The 16,169-nt window shown below is 34.2% G+C and overlaps 1 protein-coding gene across 1 annotated transcript in view; it reads left to right on the top strand.

The window, feature by feature from the left end:
• LOC132555136 (uncharacterized) overlaps positions 1–13,552 on the top strand; it is a 49,368-nt gene extending 35,816 nt beyond the window's left edge. The window contains exons 6-11 of the mRNA XM_060219486.1: positions 4,642–4,717; positions 6,371–6,897; positions 11,783–11,819; positions 12,509–12,652; positions 12,977–13,226; positions 13,504–13,552. Of these exons, the coding sequence (XP_060075469.1) occupies positions 4,642–4,717; positions 6,371–6,897; positions 11,783–11,819; positions 12,509–12,652; positions 12,977–13,226; positions 13,504–13,552 (1,083 nt within the window). The remainder of the gene's footprint in view (positions 1–4,641; positions 4,718–6,370; positions 6,898–11,782; positions 11,820–12,508; positions 12,653–12,976; positions 13,227–13,503) is intronic.
• The last annotated feature ends 2,617 nt before the right edge of the window (positions 13,553–16,169 follow it).

The raw sequence follows: 16,169 nt of genomic DNA, 5'->3' as shown, positions 1-16,169 counted from the left end.
GTCTGTTACAATGTTAATGTGTACTAGATGTCTGTTACAATGTGTACTAGATGTCTATCACAATATGTACTAGATGTCTGTTACAATGTTAATATGTATTAGATGTCTATTACAATGTGTACTAGATGTCTATTACAATGTGTACTAGATGTCTATTACAATGTTAATGTGTACTAGATGTCTATTACAATGTTAATGTGTGCTTGATGTCTATTACAATGTTAATGTGTACTAGATGTCTGTTACAATGTGTATTAGATGTCTATCACACTGTGTACTAGATGTCTGTTACAATATTAATGTGTACTAGATGTCTATCACAATATGAACTAGATGTCTGTTACAATGTGTACTAGATGTCTATTACAATGTGTACTAGATGTCTATTACAATGTTAATGTGTACTAGATGTCTATTACAATGTTAATGTGTGCTTGATGTCTATTACAATGTTAATGTGTACTAGATGTCTGTTACAATGTGTATTAGATGTCTATCACACTGTGTACTAGATGTCTGTTACAATATTAATGTGTACTAGATGTCTATCACAATATGAACTAGATGTCTGTTACAATGTGTACTAGATGTCTATTACAATGTTGACTAGATTTTTGTTACAATGTTAATGTGTAATAGAATTCTATCACAATGTGTACTAGATGTCTATCACAATGTGTACTAGATGTCTATTACAATGTGTACTAGATGTCTGTTACAATGTGTACTAGATGTCTATTACAATGTGTACTAGATGTCTATTACAATGTTAATGTGTACTAGATGTCTATTACAATGTTAATGTGTGCTTGATGTCTATTACAATGTTAATGTGTACTAGATGTCTGTTACAATGTGTATTAGATGTCTATCACAATGTGTACTAGATGTCTATCACAATGTGTACTAGAAGTCTATCACAATATGAACTAGATGTCTGTTACAATGTGTACTAGATGTCTATCACAATGTGTACTAGATGTCTATCACAATATGAACTAGATGTCTGTTACAATGTGAATGTGTACTAGATGTCTATTACAATGTGTACTAGATGTCTATCACAATATGTACTAGATGTCTGTTACAATGTTAATGTGTACTAAATATCTATTACAATGTGTACTAGATGTCTATCACAATGTATACTAGATGTCTGTTACAATGTGTACTAGATGTCTATTACAATGTGTACTAGATGTCTGTTACAATGTGTAACAGATGTATTACAATATGTATTAGATGTCTATCACCATGTGTACTAGATGTCTGTTACAATGTGTACAAGATGTCTATCACAATGTGTACTAGATGTATGTTACAATGTGTACTAGATGTCTATCGCAATGTGCACTAGATGTCTATCGCAATATATACTAGATATATATTACAATGTGTATTAGATGTCTATCGCAATATGTAGTAGATGTCTATTACAATGTGTACTAGATGTCTGTTACAATGTGTACTAGATGTCTATCACAATATGTACTAGATGTCTGTTACAATGTTAATGTGTATTAGATGTCTATTACAATGTGTACTAGATGTCTATTACAATGTTGACTAGATTTTTGTTACAATGTTAATGTGTACTAGATGTCTGTTACAATGTGTACTAGATGTCTATCACCATGTGTACTAGATGTCTGTTACAATGTGTACTAGATGTCTATTACAATGTGTACTAGATGTCTGTTACAATGTTTATGTGTACTTGATGTCTGTTACAATGTTAATGTGTACTAGATGTCTGTTACAATGTGTACTAGATGTCTGTTACAATGTGTACTAGATGTCTGTTACAATGTGTACTAGATGTCTATCACCATGTGTACTAGATGTCTATTACAATGTGTACTAGATGTCTATTACAATGTGTACTAGATGTCTATTACAATGTTAATGTGTACTTGATGTCTATTACAATGTTAATGTGTACTAGATGTCTGTCACAATGTGTATTAGATGTCTATCACACTGTGTACTAGATGTCTGTTACAATGTTAATGTGTACTAGATGTCTATCACAATGTGTACTAGATGTCTATCACAATATGAACAAGATGTCTGTTACAATGTGTACTAGATGTCTATCACAATATGAACTAGATGTCTGTTACAATGTGTACTAGATGTCTATCACAATATGAACTAGATGTCTATCACAATGTTGACTAGATTTTTGTTACAATGTTAATGTGTACTAGAATTCTATCACAATGTGTACTAGATGTCTATCACAATATGAACTAGATGTCTATCACAATGTGTACTTGATGTCTATCACAATATGTACTAGATGTCTGTTACAATGTTAATGTGTACTAAATATCTATTACAATGTGTACTAGATGTCTATCACAATATGTACTAGATGTCTGTTACAATGTTAATGTGTACTAAATATCTATTACAATGTGTACTAGATGTCTATGACCATGTGTACTAGATGTCTGTTACAATGTTAATGTGTACTAAATATCTATTACAATGTGTACTTGATGTCTATCACAATATGTACTAGATGTCTGTTACAATGTTAATGTGTACTAAATATCTATCACAATGTGTACTAGATGTCTATCACAATGTGTACTAGATGTCTATCACAATATGAACTAGATGTCTATTACAATGTGTACTAGATGTCTATGACCATGTGTACTAGATGTCTGTTACAATGTTAATGTGTACTAAATATCTATTACAATGTGTACTAGATGTCTATCACAATATGTACTAGATGTCTGTTACAATGTTAATGTGTACTAAATATCTATTACAATGTGTACTAGATGTCTATCACAATATGTACTAGATGTCTGTTACAATGTTAATGTGTACTAAATATCTATTACAATGTGTACTAGATGTCTATGACCATGTGTACTAGATGTCTGTTACAATGTTAATGTGTACTAAATATCTATTACAATGTGTACTTGATGTCTATCACAATATGTACTAGATGTCTGTTACAATGTTAATGTGTACTAAATATCTATCACAATGTGTACTAGATGTCTATCACAATGTGTACTAGATGTCTATCACAATATGAACTAGATGTCTATTACAATGTGTACTAGATGTCTATGACCATGTGTACTAGATGTCTGTTACAATGTTAATGTGTACTAAATATCTATTACAATGTGTACTTGATGTCTATCACAATATGTACTAGATGTCTGTTACAATGTTAATGTGTACTAAATATCTATTACAATATGTACTAGATGTCTGTTACAATGTTAATGTGTACAAGATGTCTATCACACTGTGTACTAGATGTCTATTACAATGTTGACTAGATGTCTATCACAAAATGTACTAGATGTATATTACAATTTGTACTAGATGTCTGTTACAATGTTAATGTGTACTTGATGTCTATTACAATGTTAATGTGTACTTGATGTCTGTTACAATGTTAATGTGTACTAGATGTCTGTTACAATGTGTATTAGATGTCTATCACCATGTATACTAGATGTCTGTTACAAAGTGTACTAGATGTCTATCTCAATGTGTACTAGATGTCTGTTACAATATGTACTAGATGTCTATTACAATGTTGACTAGATTTTTGTTGCAATGTTAATGTGTACTAGATGTCTGTTACAATGTGTATTAGATGTCTATCACCATGTGTACTAGATGTCTGTTACAATGTTAATGTGTACTAAATATCTGTTACACTGTGTACTAGATGTCTGTTACAATGTATACTAGATATATATTACAATGTTAATGTGTACTAGATGTCCATCACAATATGTACTATATGTCTGTTACAATATGTACTAGATGTCTATCACAATGTGTACTAGATATATATATTACAATGTTAATGTGCACTAGATATCTATCACAATGTGTACTAGATGTCTATCGCAATGTGTACTAGATGTCTGTTACAATGTTAATGTGTATTATATATCTATCACAATGTGTACTAGATGTCTATTACGATGTTAATGTGTACTAGATGTCTGTTACAATGTGTACTAGAGGTCTATCACAATATGTACTAGATGTCTATCACAATGTTAATGAACGACACTATTTTATCAATACACAAATATAGTGTAACACATTCATTTATATCTACGTTAAGACTTTTGATTGATATTAAATGCAATGTTATATAGTTATCAATACGTAGATATAGTACAATGTAGATATCTCCTTTTAAATGATGATTTCTTGTTAATAGGTATATGTATGACTATATAGTTATAATTATATCTATACATTTATAGTAATATACAGTAAATACATAACATAGTAGAATGCTGTACTCTACACAACACAAAGTATACAACATGCAGTTCACGTACATAAATTTGTACACAGGAGAAATTCTGTTAATAATCCTTCCTTTTTATATTGTCAGATAGATATACTTGTCAGTGATAAAATCGACAGATAAGAATTTATTTCTCGCCATGGTTTATGCGTTATGTTTGGGAGGAATTCAGTCTGGGTTGACTAGACTATTAAAATAACAATAAAATAACACTTTGGACAATGGCTGCCTAGGACAGACCAGGGGCCTGAGAAAATATGCTGCGTTCTGACCAAATGACGCGCAGTTGATACATACTCATTTGAACATGTCTAAGTTTGTCCCAGAAAAAGCTAGAAAAGCCAGGAGGCAGTTTGATATTGCGACAGTTCACACCACAGAGGAATCATGTCGAGTTTCAAGGTAAGCTATTACTATTGTTATGCTGGTAACACATAGACAACACTTACTTGTACATGGATTGAAATCTAGAAAACTAATGTTTAAACCGTCTAAATCAAAACTGACATATTTCATAAACTGTTCTAAGTGTTATTTGTGGTACAGAAAGAGAAATAACTCTGAATATTTAGTTTATGTACAAAATGATGATGAGGTTCACTACATGGGGTTTATTTTCATTCTACTTTGGATTGGGCGACACTTGCGTTATTCAATTACCTATTCTGCAGATGCTGTCATTTATCTCCTTTTATATATATATAGTTAGCCTTTAGAATTTCTTTAAGAATCATACATACTGACTTAAATCATAGTTAAAACTCTTCAACAGTACCATCTGCTATGTTTTACATATCGTCGTGACTGAAACTATCCAAGGTTTGACACGGCTCCTTGTGGCGTCACCCCTTGTGGCACATTAACGATTTTCGTCACGGATGTTGGGTTAGAAGGGATATTTTTGTTTTTGTTTTTAAGTAGTTTTATAAAGCCTTTTAGATCCCGGTAAGCTCCTGTTTCTGTTATTCCGCTTTACACTTAAAGATGTTCATCATTGAAGACAATGTCCATTTTCCGATATAATTGAACACAGTACAAATTTCTGTGTGTTTGTATCCTTAATTAAATACTATGTTAGATTGAATTGTCTAATTAATATTACTGAAGAAAATGCTTATCCGACCGACTTTGTCAGACTGACTAAGTAACATGTGAATTAGGCAGCCATAATTAGCCTTTGAGTCCCATACTAATTTGCCTATAGCATATGTAATTATGAAAACAACATGGGCGCGTGTGGGAGAAAGCCACGAATCTGCAACAAAGAACAGAAAACTAGTTGAACTGAGCATGATATGATGAACCCTATTACCTTATATCTTGCTGTAATGCTTATATGAGTTTTTACGATGAATTTGAACCAAACTCATCGTGTCACTACTAGCCCACATTTTGGCACCCGAGAGATTTTGTTGATGTAGCCTCGTTTGCGATACACATCGTCAATGTTCAAAATACAGCTTGAGGTCTCGTTATTTGTAGGAAATGATTCTTCTGGTCAAGCTGGACACTCGATCGTTCGATACGTTTAATAAAACAGGAATATATATCTGAGAACAGTACTAATTTCCATGGAAACGTTGAAAGTTCGCTTCTATTTGATACAAGAACAAAGAGTCAGAATTACACCTTACTTACATCGCTTTGTTACTTTAACATTGCGATATTTGCTGACGATTGCGATTCTTGGTCGGTACTCTGTATAACGGTATAATAAACTACACGAGTTTGAGTATGAACCTGCTATACACCTGTACTTCCTGGTATCTAGCGACTGATGTTAGGTATACAGACTCGCTGGATTTCTTTTCCGTGTACTGTATTCTGCTCAGGACATTCTGTCTTTATGCCTCTGCCGTAATTTACTCTGAATTAGTAAGAAAAACCGTTTTCGCTTGTGTCTTCTGCTCAATCTTCAAGTTATAAGGTGACTTGTGTGGTGCCACGCAGTATCAGGGGATTACTGTTTCTCTATGGGACAATAGAAGCTGACTGGACGGTCTTTGTCATATCACTATAAATAGTTTATTAACGATCACTTGTTTTTCCACATAGAAATGTGTATGAATTTATCCGCTGTCACCATGGTAACACCTGGGTCCTCCACCATGAATTTATCCGCTGTCACCATTGTAACACCTGGGTCCTCCGCCATGAATTTATCCGCTGTCACCATGGTAACACCTGGGTCCTCCACCATGAATTTATCCGCTGTCACCATTGTAACACCTGGGTCCTCCGCCATGAATTTATCCGCTGTCACCATTGTAACACCTGGGTCCTCCGCCATGAATTTATCCGCTGTCACCATTGTAACACCTGGGTCCTCCGCCATGAATTTATCCGCTGTCACCATGGTAACACCTGGTTCTTCCGCCATGAATTTATCCGCTGTCACCATTGTAACACCTGGGTCCTCCGCCATGAATTTATCCGCTGTCACCATTGTAACACCTGGGTCCTCCGCCATGAATTTATCCGCTGTCACCATTGTAACACCTGGGTCCTCCGCCATGAATTTAACCGCTGTCACCATTGTAACACCTGGGTCCTCCACCATGAATTTATCCGCTGTCACCATGGTAACACCTGGGTCCTCCACCTTTCTTGTTATTCACGTTGTGTGTATGGACACTGATCTTAATTCTACGTCTGTCGAAAGAATGTGATTTCTTTATCTCATCACCATTGTGACAAAGTAACAATTCATCGACTCACCATTTCGAATCCTTATAAGTCTATGTATTCACTCACTCTGCTATATCACTTATACACCATTTACAATATGCAATTACCAACATTTGAACCATTTCAAATTACAGATACAGAATATAAAAAAAACGAAAAAATCAAACTAGAATGTTGTAGTACAATACCAATATTTTAGGGACCAACGACAGCAATTTAATCAATAATTGATGGTATGAATTATTTTGCTTTTTATTCCTCAGTATGAATAGTCACCACTGTTTCTCAGTTTAACAATTCTAATGATGTCTAGTCGCAATTTGATTTGACTGCTAAGTTGAAGGAGGATTTTAAATTTGTAAAGCTCTTCAATTCTAGAAGAAATAGATCTAGATTGCCACGTGGACCAATGCTGCTTCGTGCAGAATTACATCCAATTTACATCCAGTGCACGTGTACATTATAAGAGGATCCACAAACAGAAGGCCACAAGTTAGGACTGGTTATGATTTAAGTTACACCTTTAGAATCTCAATCTAATATTAACAGGGCCACCTGACTTGGCCCACAAGGTCGCTAGATGACCCAGAGCCACCTGACTTGGCCCACAAGGTCGCTAGATGACCCAGGGCCACCTGACTTGGTCCCCAAGGTCGCTAGATGACCCAGGGCCACCTGACTTGGCCCACAAGGTCGCTAGATGACCCAGGGCCACCTGACTTGGCCCACAAGTTCGCTAGATGACCCAGAGCCACCTGACTTGGCCCACAAGGTCGCTAGATGACCCAGGGCCACCTGACTTGGTCCACAAGTTCGCTAGATGACCCAGCCAGGGTCACGTAATTGCGTACATAGTTATGGAGTGAATATTTTAATTTCTACCATAGTACAACTAGGAACAGCGTCACCAGGACACTGCTTGAAACAGCCGACATCCCAGTTACACGACAAGATAAATCTGATCATGTCTACCAAGTTATCTAAGGGCAGTGCCTCACATATATTCCAGTCATACAAACATATAGTTTATGATGTATTGTGAGAATCGTCATTTCTACCACCAATCCTGTTACAGGTAGGAAGAGACCGATGGAAATCCAATAACAGTTGATGTGTTTCTTCCATGAAGGTAGTCACCGAAATGTCACACATCAGTTTTCTGATTGGCTCATGATGGGCAGACATTCGCTAATGTCACATAAGCATTTTCTTTTTGACTCATAACTGTAGGTTGGAAAGCTGCGCTCGATAAATCAGGAGTGCTCAGTTACCATTAATAGTGGGGTGTGGTAAAGGCACCTGGAGTTGTTTGGTTTTGACGATGTAAATTGATGTTTATATATATGTATTATACAAATACATTTAAGACACGTGTGCTGCAGCTAGAACAGTTTATGAGTAGTCGAAAACAACCATTTCTAATAAGATAACTATAAATAAAATGGTCAATGAACTAAGAAAACATTTTTCTGAAGTGATTAAGGGAAATTTGTCAAATAATGACATAGGTATTAAGTAGATGTGTCTAAGTACAGCACAATAGTAATAACTGAAGTGATTAAGGGAAATTTGTCAAATAATGACATAGGTATTAAGTAGATGTGTCTAAGTACAGCACAATAGTAATAACTGAAGTGATTAAGGGAAATTTGTCAAATAATGACATAGGTATCAAGTAGATGTGTCTAAGTACAGCACAATAGTAATAACTGAAGTGTTTAAGGGAAATTTGTCAAATAATGACATAGGTATCAAGTAGATGTGTCTAAGTACAGCACAATAGTAATAACTGAAGTGTTAAAGGGAAATTTGTCAAATAATAGGTATTAAGTAGATGTGTCTAAGTACAGCACAATAGTAATAACTGAAGTGTTTAAGGGAAATTTGTCAAATAATAGGTATTAAGTAGATGTGTCTAAGTACAGCACAATAGTAATAACTGAAGTGATTAAGGGAAATTTGTCAAATAATGACATAGGTATTAAGTAGATGTGTCTAAGTACAGCACAATAGTAATAACTGAAGTGTTTAAGGGAAATTTGTCAAATAATGACATATGTATTAATTAGATGTGTCTAAGTACAGCACAATAGTAATAACTGAAGTGTTTAAGGGAAATTTGTCAAATAATAGGTATTAAGTAGATGTGTCTAAGTACAGCACAATAGTAATAACTGAAGTGATTAAGGGAAATTTGTCAAATAATGACATAGGTATTAAGTAGATGTGTCTAAGTACAGCACAATAGTAATAACTGAAGTGTTTAAGGGAAATTTGTCAAATAATGACATAGGTATTAAGTAGATGTGTGTAAGTACAGCACAATAGTAATAACTGAAGTGTTTAAGGGAAATTTGTCAAATAATGACATAGGTATTAAGTAGATGTGTCTAAGTACAGCACAATAGTAATAACTGAAGTGATTAAGGGAAATTTGTCAAATAATAGGTATTAAGTAGATGTGTCTAAGTACAGCACAATAGTAATAACTGAAGTGTTTAAGGGAAATTTGTCAAATAATGACATAGGTATTAAGTAGATGTGTCTAAGTACAGCACAATAGTAATAACTGAAGTGATTAAGGGAAATTTGTCAAATAATAGGTATTAAGTAGATGTGTCTAAGTACAGCACAATAGTAATAACTGAAGTGTTTAAGGGAACTTTGTCAAATAATGACATAGGTATTAAGTAGATGTGTCTAAGTACAGCACAATAGTAATAACTGAAGTGTTTAAGGGAAATTTGTCAAATAATGACATAGGTATTAAGTAGATGTGTCTAAGTACAGCACAATAGTAATAACTGAAGTGATTAAGGGAAATTTGTCAAATAATGACATAGGTATCAAGTAGATGTGTCTAAGTACAGCACAATAGTAATAACTGAAGTGTTTAAGGGAAATTTGTCAAATAATGACATAGGTATCAAGTAGATGTGTCTAAGTACAGCACAATAGTAATAACTGAAGTGTTAAAGGGAAATTTGTCAAATAATAGGTATTAAGTAGATGTGTCTAAGTACAGCACAATAGTAATAACTGAAGTGTTTAAGGGAAATTTGTCAAATAATAGGTATTAAGTAGATGTGTCTAAGTACAGCACAATAGTAATAACTGAAGTGATTAAGGGAAATTTGTCAAATAATGACATAGGTATTAAGTAGATGTGTCTAAGTACAGCACAATAGTAATAACTGAAGTGTTTAAGGGAAATTTGTCAAATAATGACATATGTATTAAGTAGATGTGTCTAAGTACAGCACAATAGTAATAACTGAAGTGTTTAAGGGAAATTTGTCAAATAATAGGTATTAAGTAGATGTGTCTAAGTACAGCACAATAGTAATAACTGAAGTGATTAAGGGAAATTTGTCAAATAATGACATAGGTATTAAGTAGATGTGTCTAAGTACAGCACAATAGTAATAACTGAAGTGTTTAAGGGAAATTTGTCAAATAATGACATAGGTATTAAGTAGATGTGTGTAAGTACAGCACAATAGTAATAACTGAAGTGTTTAAGGGAAATTTGTCAAATAATGACATAGGTATTAAGTAGATGTGTCTAAGTACAGCACAATAGTAATAACTGAAGTGATTAAGGGAAATTTGTCAAATAATAGGTATTAAGTAGATGTGTCTAAGTACAGCACAATAGTAATAACTGAAGTGTTTAAGGGAAATTTGTCAAATAATGACATAGGTATTAAGTAGATGTGTCTAAGTACAGCACAATAGTAATAACTGAAGTGATTAAGGGAAATTTGTCAAATAATAGGTATTAAGTAGATGTGTCTAAGTACAGCACAATAGTAATAACTGAAGTGTTTAAGGGAACTTTGTCAAATAATGACATAGGTATTAAGTAGATGTGTCTAAGTACAGCACAATAGTAATAACTGAAGTGTTTAAGGGAAATTTGTCAAATAATGACATAGGTATTAAGTAGATGTGTCTAAGTACAGCACAATAGTAATAACTGAAGTGATTAAGGGAAATTTGTCAAATAATAGGTATTAAGTAGATGTGTCTAAGTACAGCACAATAGTAATAACTGAAGTGATTAAGGGAAATTTGTCAAATAATAGGTATTAAGTAGATGTGTCTAAGTACAGCACAATAGTAATAACTGAAGTGTTTAAGGGAAATTTGTCAAATAATAGGTATTAAGTAGATGTGTCTAAGTACAGCACAATAGTAATAACTGAAGTGTTTAAGGGAAATTTGTCAAATAATAGGTATTAAGTAGATGTGTCTAAGTACAGCACAATAGTAATAACTGAAGTGTTTAAGGGAACTTTGTCAAATAATGACATAGGTATTAAGTAGATGTGTCTAAGTACAGCACAATAGTAATAACTGAAGTGATTAAGGGAAATTTGTCAAATAATAGGTATTAAGTAGATGTGTCTAAGTACAGCACAATAGTAATAACTGAAGTGTTTAAGGGAACTTTGTCAAGTAATGACATAGGTATTAAGTAGATGTGTCTAAGTACAGCACAATAGTAATAACTGAGGTGTTTAAGGGAAATTTGTCAAATAATGACATAGGTATTAAGTAGATGTGTCTAAGTACAGCACAATAGTAATAACTGAAGTGTATGTTGTACACTAACCTCAGAAGAAGAGATAGTTTGTAAAAAGAGTAATGGCTTCAACGTTTGGGGAAAATGTTGCTTAGACCTGACCAAGGAGCAAATTATACAATGATTATCTACTTCGTCATTATTGATGCGATTTGAAACTTTATCACACACGGATAAATACATATTTGATTTTCCAGGCTGAGGATTTAACACCAGATCAAGTTGCAGGTATGTTTAGATGTTGTTAATCACACACATTAATGTCATTGTTGTTCAGAAAGTCTCACAACCCTACACATGTCGCCACGGTCAAAGTACATTTCTGCATAAAAACCGGGCGATCAATAAGTTCGTTCTAGGACCCTCTATTATGTGTGTCGGCTCATCTTGGTGAGACAATTTTAACTGTGACTGAAGTTCTTCATTCTTCTCTTCACACTGTAAACTATCATCTTGCAACAAAAGCCAAATGGAGAAAGCTATCGGGGTATTTGTAATATTGTGTGACATCCTGATTAACAGTTGATTACATTTTAAAATGATAACATACGTGACCAGTTTTTCGTTGTCAAATATTCACGTGCAATTATTCATTTTAATGGTATTATTTTCCGTGTTCTTTATTTCCATAGAAGTCTATCCTTTGCACATACTTTTCTCTCAGTTCACTGATTTTGAGATTGTGTTTACATATCAGTATTTTCTGATTCTTTAATCTGTTATTTGTCTCTGCTTCTTCCTATTCTAACTATGTATTAAAACGTACTTTTCATTTTGTTTTCCTACAAATATATTGACAGTTTAATTAATATGGAATCATGCTCATCAATACTATACATTTTGCTTCTTTTGATTTCTTCGTTTGTTCATCAATTTGTGCCTTAATAAACCGATACGAACGGTATGTTTACTGCCAGAATGCAAGGAGGCGTTCGGCATGTTCGACAAGGACGGCGATGGTACCATCACTACCAAGGAACTGACGACGGTGATGAGATCACTGGGCCAGAACCCAACAGAGGCTGAACTCAGGAGCATGCTCCAAGAAGTGGATGCTGATGGTAAGAGATGGGAGCCATTTAAGCCATTCTAGTGACTGTCACCGATACGTTTTATCTTTAGTGAATGGACACCTTGTGGTTAGGACGTCATGATATGGCATGATATTAAGGTCAGCTTTACCTTACTTTAAAAGGTTGCAATAGCGAGCTGATGCATTACTAGTGTTGAAGGCGTATCATTTTCCTCTAATTTTTCTTAACTTTTCATATCTTTGTGACTCCCCAGACTCCAACACAACAAAGATACTACATATTGCATACACTATTGAGAAATTACAAAACCTATGCTGTTTTCAAAATAGTATGTTCGAATGAATTTTCTAGGAAGTGGAACTATAGATTTCTGCGAATTTCTCACCATGATGGCGAAACGGATGGGAAATGCTCCAGAGTCCCCCGAAGAACAGATGCTAGAAGCATTCCGACTGTTCGACAGGGATGGAAATGGCTCCATTAGTCCGGAGGAACTGAAGCAGGTGATGGCTAACTTGGGCGAAAAGTTGACAGACGAGGAGCTGGACTGCATGATCAAGGAGGCTGACACAGACGGAGACGGGAGCGTTAATTATGAGGGTAAGATACCATCACCTAATCATCTGGTGATGGTACACTGAAAAAACATAAACTTCCTTTCTTTGTAAATTATCCAAAGTGATATCGAAATCAGTTTATCATGTGGATCTCGGCCCCTCTTCTCTAGTATATGTAACATCCTTTATTTGGACGTGATTTGTCTGACTCGCCCTTTAAATAAATACTGTTACTTAAACAGACCAGTACATGTGTATTAAAAAGCATGTTTTTTTTAAAGTAGTTAACACCAATCTTTTATGGTCAAGTGAACTTGTTTTGTTTTTTTGTTTTGTTTCAGAATTTGTGAAGATGATGAGCAGCCGATGAAGTCCTGGGATTGTAGATTATGTACATATCATCATATTGTGTAGACAGATGGACTGCATTGATGGCAGTTTGTGCCTGTGAAATTCATCACTGAAATGTTATCCTTAGTAACATTATTATTGTAAGACTGAATCGTTGCAACGTTTTGACCCAACTTTCAAAGATGTACTTGGTTAATTAATCACAATACCCTAACATCAACGTAATGATCTTCCTTTATTGGAATACATTCTGAAAATGCCATAAATAGGTTTCGAAGTTTTGACATTTCTATTGAAAATAAAATGTTTAAACAATATAATTTCTTTATTTGTTTTCACAGGATCATTATGTGTTTGACGCACGGGCACTTCATTAACAAAACGCCTCAAGTTACTTAGAGAAGATCCCAAGTTCTTGATCGAGAAAAAAAATTACTGTTTACTTGAAAGTGATATACAAATATTATTTTCGATATGTGTGAATGCTATTTTGACACAAAGATCCTTTCCTTTCTCCCTGATGATGTATTCCTTACCTCGGACGCGATAGTCTTTGGTCGAAAATACCATTAATGTTAAAAGCGAAATGAGGGCTGGACACAATCGTACTCATAATGGCGACCGATTCATCGATAACTAGGATAGCAGTTATCGAGGGATGATAACAATGTTAGCATACATTGCTGTTATACGTCAGGAGTGATGGAACTTATAGGTCAGAGAACAAATAACGTTTTACAAGTTCTTGTTTGTGTTTAAAAACACGACTGAAGTTACACTATCTACGTTTTCTTGCTTTACAGCGCAGTTATGGAGTGTCGCCATGTCATTGTTTTAGGCAAAATCATAGCAAATTATTCTTGGATTTTCCCCCCTTCTGCATCAAGAACCTTTGGTCACTACAAAACCCAATTTGGTATGTCTCAGAAAATTACCGGTCATAAAATATTTGATAAATCAATTATATTTCATGAAAATGCATTGTTGGCCAAAATCCCCATATAGTTATTTATAATAGATGAGCTTTAGTTTGAAGATACCTACATATTATTCCTGCTTTATATATCCTATTCTTTACAAACTTAATCTGTATTCATTGGTAAAAACACCAGGAGCACTAACAAATAGTCACAAGATCATTAATCTCGTTTATAAAGTTCCTCAAATAATTCTCTTTTTCAAAATTTCATCGCTCAGAAGAACTAGCAGTCGGGTATTTTCAGTATATGAATTATTTCCAACTGTATCACTTTAGAAGCTGTATTATCTAGCATGTTTGTATACAGGACGTGCAAATTTTCCTTGAAAAAAAAAATGAAAAAAATAAATGAAAAGAAATTGGGCATATGTAGATTTTCACGTCTAGCTTTGTATTTGTTGTGGATAAATAGGAATTATGTAGATATATACCCTTAGTTCTGTATGTGTTACCCAATCCCCAACCCATCAATATATTAAAGGCAAAATAAAATTTGAAAAAAAAAAATATATATAATTTGAGGTTCATTAGTCTCACAAGTATTATAAATACAAAAGTTCATGTTCGTGTTGAAATACAACTGAAGGGAAGTAATCCAGTTCCTAATATGCAAACTCCTTCTATACACACATACTGATCATGTAAATGGCCCCGCCATTGTCGGAAAACACCTGCCACATATAATTTGGCTATATTCGACTGTGACGGAAAACATCTGTTTTTAGCACGTGCGGTCATTCGACAGAATTACTCTCTGAATTTACTTTGAAATTACATTTAATGATATCATTAACTGATGAAATAGGCGATTTCATATGTCATAAAGAACAAGTTTATTTACGAAAATTCATAAAAATTCAGCGTAACGTCAAGGACAGGTAAACAAAGTTTGAACAACAAAACTACTGAAGTTTTGATGGTCTGATTTTCAATCCATGTTGCAGAATAAAAACAATACATGGTCAGTGTCTTAAAACATGTACCGTGGTTTGGCTCGAGACAGAAAGACAAAAGTAGCTTGCCAAAAACAGCTAAAATTTTAAGACACTGTTCATCCTGCAACAGGAGCTGCCATTTTCGGATTACACCTGCCACATATTTTGCTGTATTCGGTAGTGACGGTAGTATATTAATTTCTCAATTTACTTAAACACTCCTTTTTACAATATAAATAACTGCAGAAATAAGCGATTGAAATGCTGTTATGAAAAAGTTTATTTACGAAAAGTCTTTGTCATGTCCGACCAACTTTGGAACTATCTTTCTGCGGGGAACAATTATTTTGGCGTACGTTATAGGGGAAAACATTCAGCGTTACGTTATAGGGGAAAACATTCAGCGTTACGTTATAGGGGAAAACATTCAGCGTTACGTTATGGGGAAAACATTCAGCGTTACGTTATAGGGGAAAACATTCAGCGTTACGTTATAGGGGAAAACATTCAGCGTTACGTTATAGGGGAAAACATTCAGCGTTACGTTATAGGGGAAAACATTCAGCGTTACGTTATAGGGGAAAACATTCAGCGTTACGTTAAATACACAAAGATTGGATAAAGCTTTTCAAGTTTTGGATAAGGAGACCAGAAACCAGATATATTGTACCAGAGACATTGTACCGGAGACATTGTACCGGAGACATTGTACCAGAGACCAG

The sequence above is a fragment of the Ylistrum balloti genome, unplaced genomic scaffold, assembly GCF_031769215.1.
Source record: "Ylistrum balloti isolate Yb309-2 unplaced genomic scaffold, AGI_CSIRO_Ybal_v1 Utg370454, whole genome shotgun sequence".
Taxonomy (NCBI): Eukaryota; Metazoa; Mollusca; class Bivalvia; order Pectinida; family Pectinidae; genus Ylistrum; species Ylistrum balloti.
The sequence above is the reverse complement of the archived record's forward strand: the minus strand, read 5'-3'. Positions and strand labels throughout refer to the sequence as shown.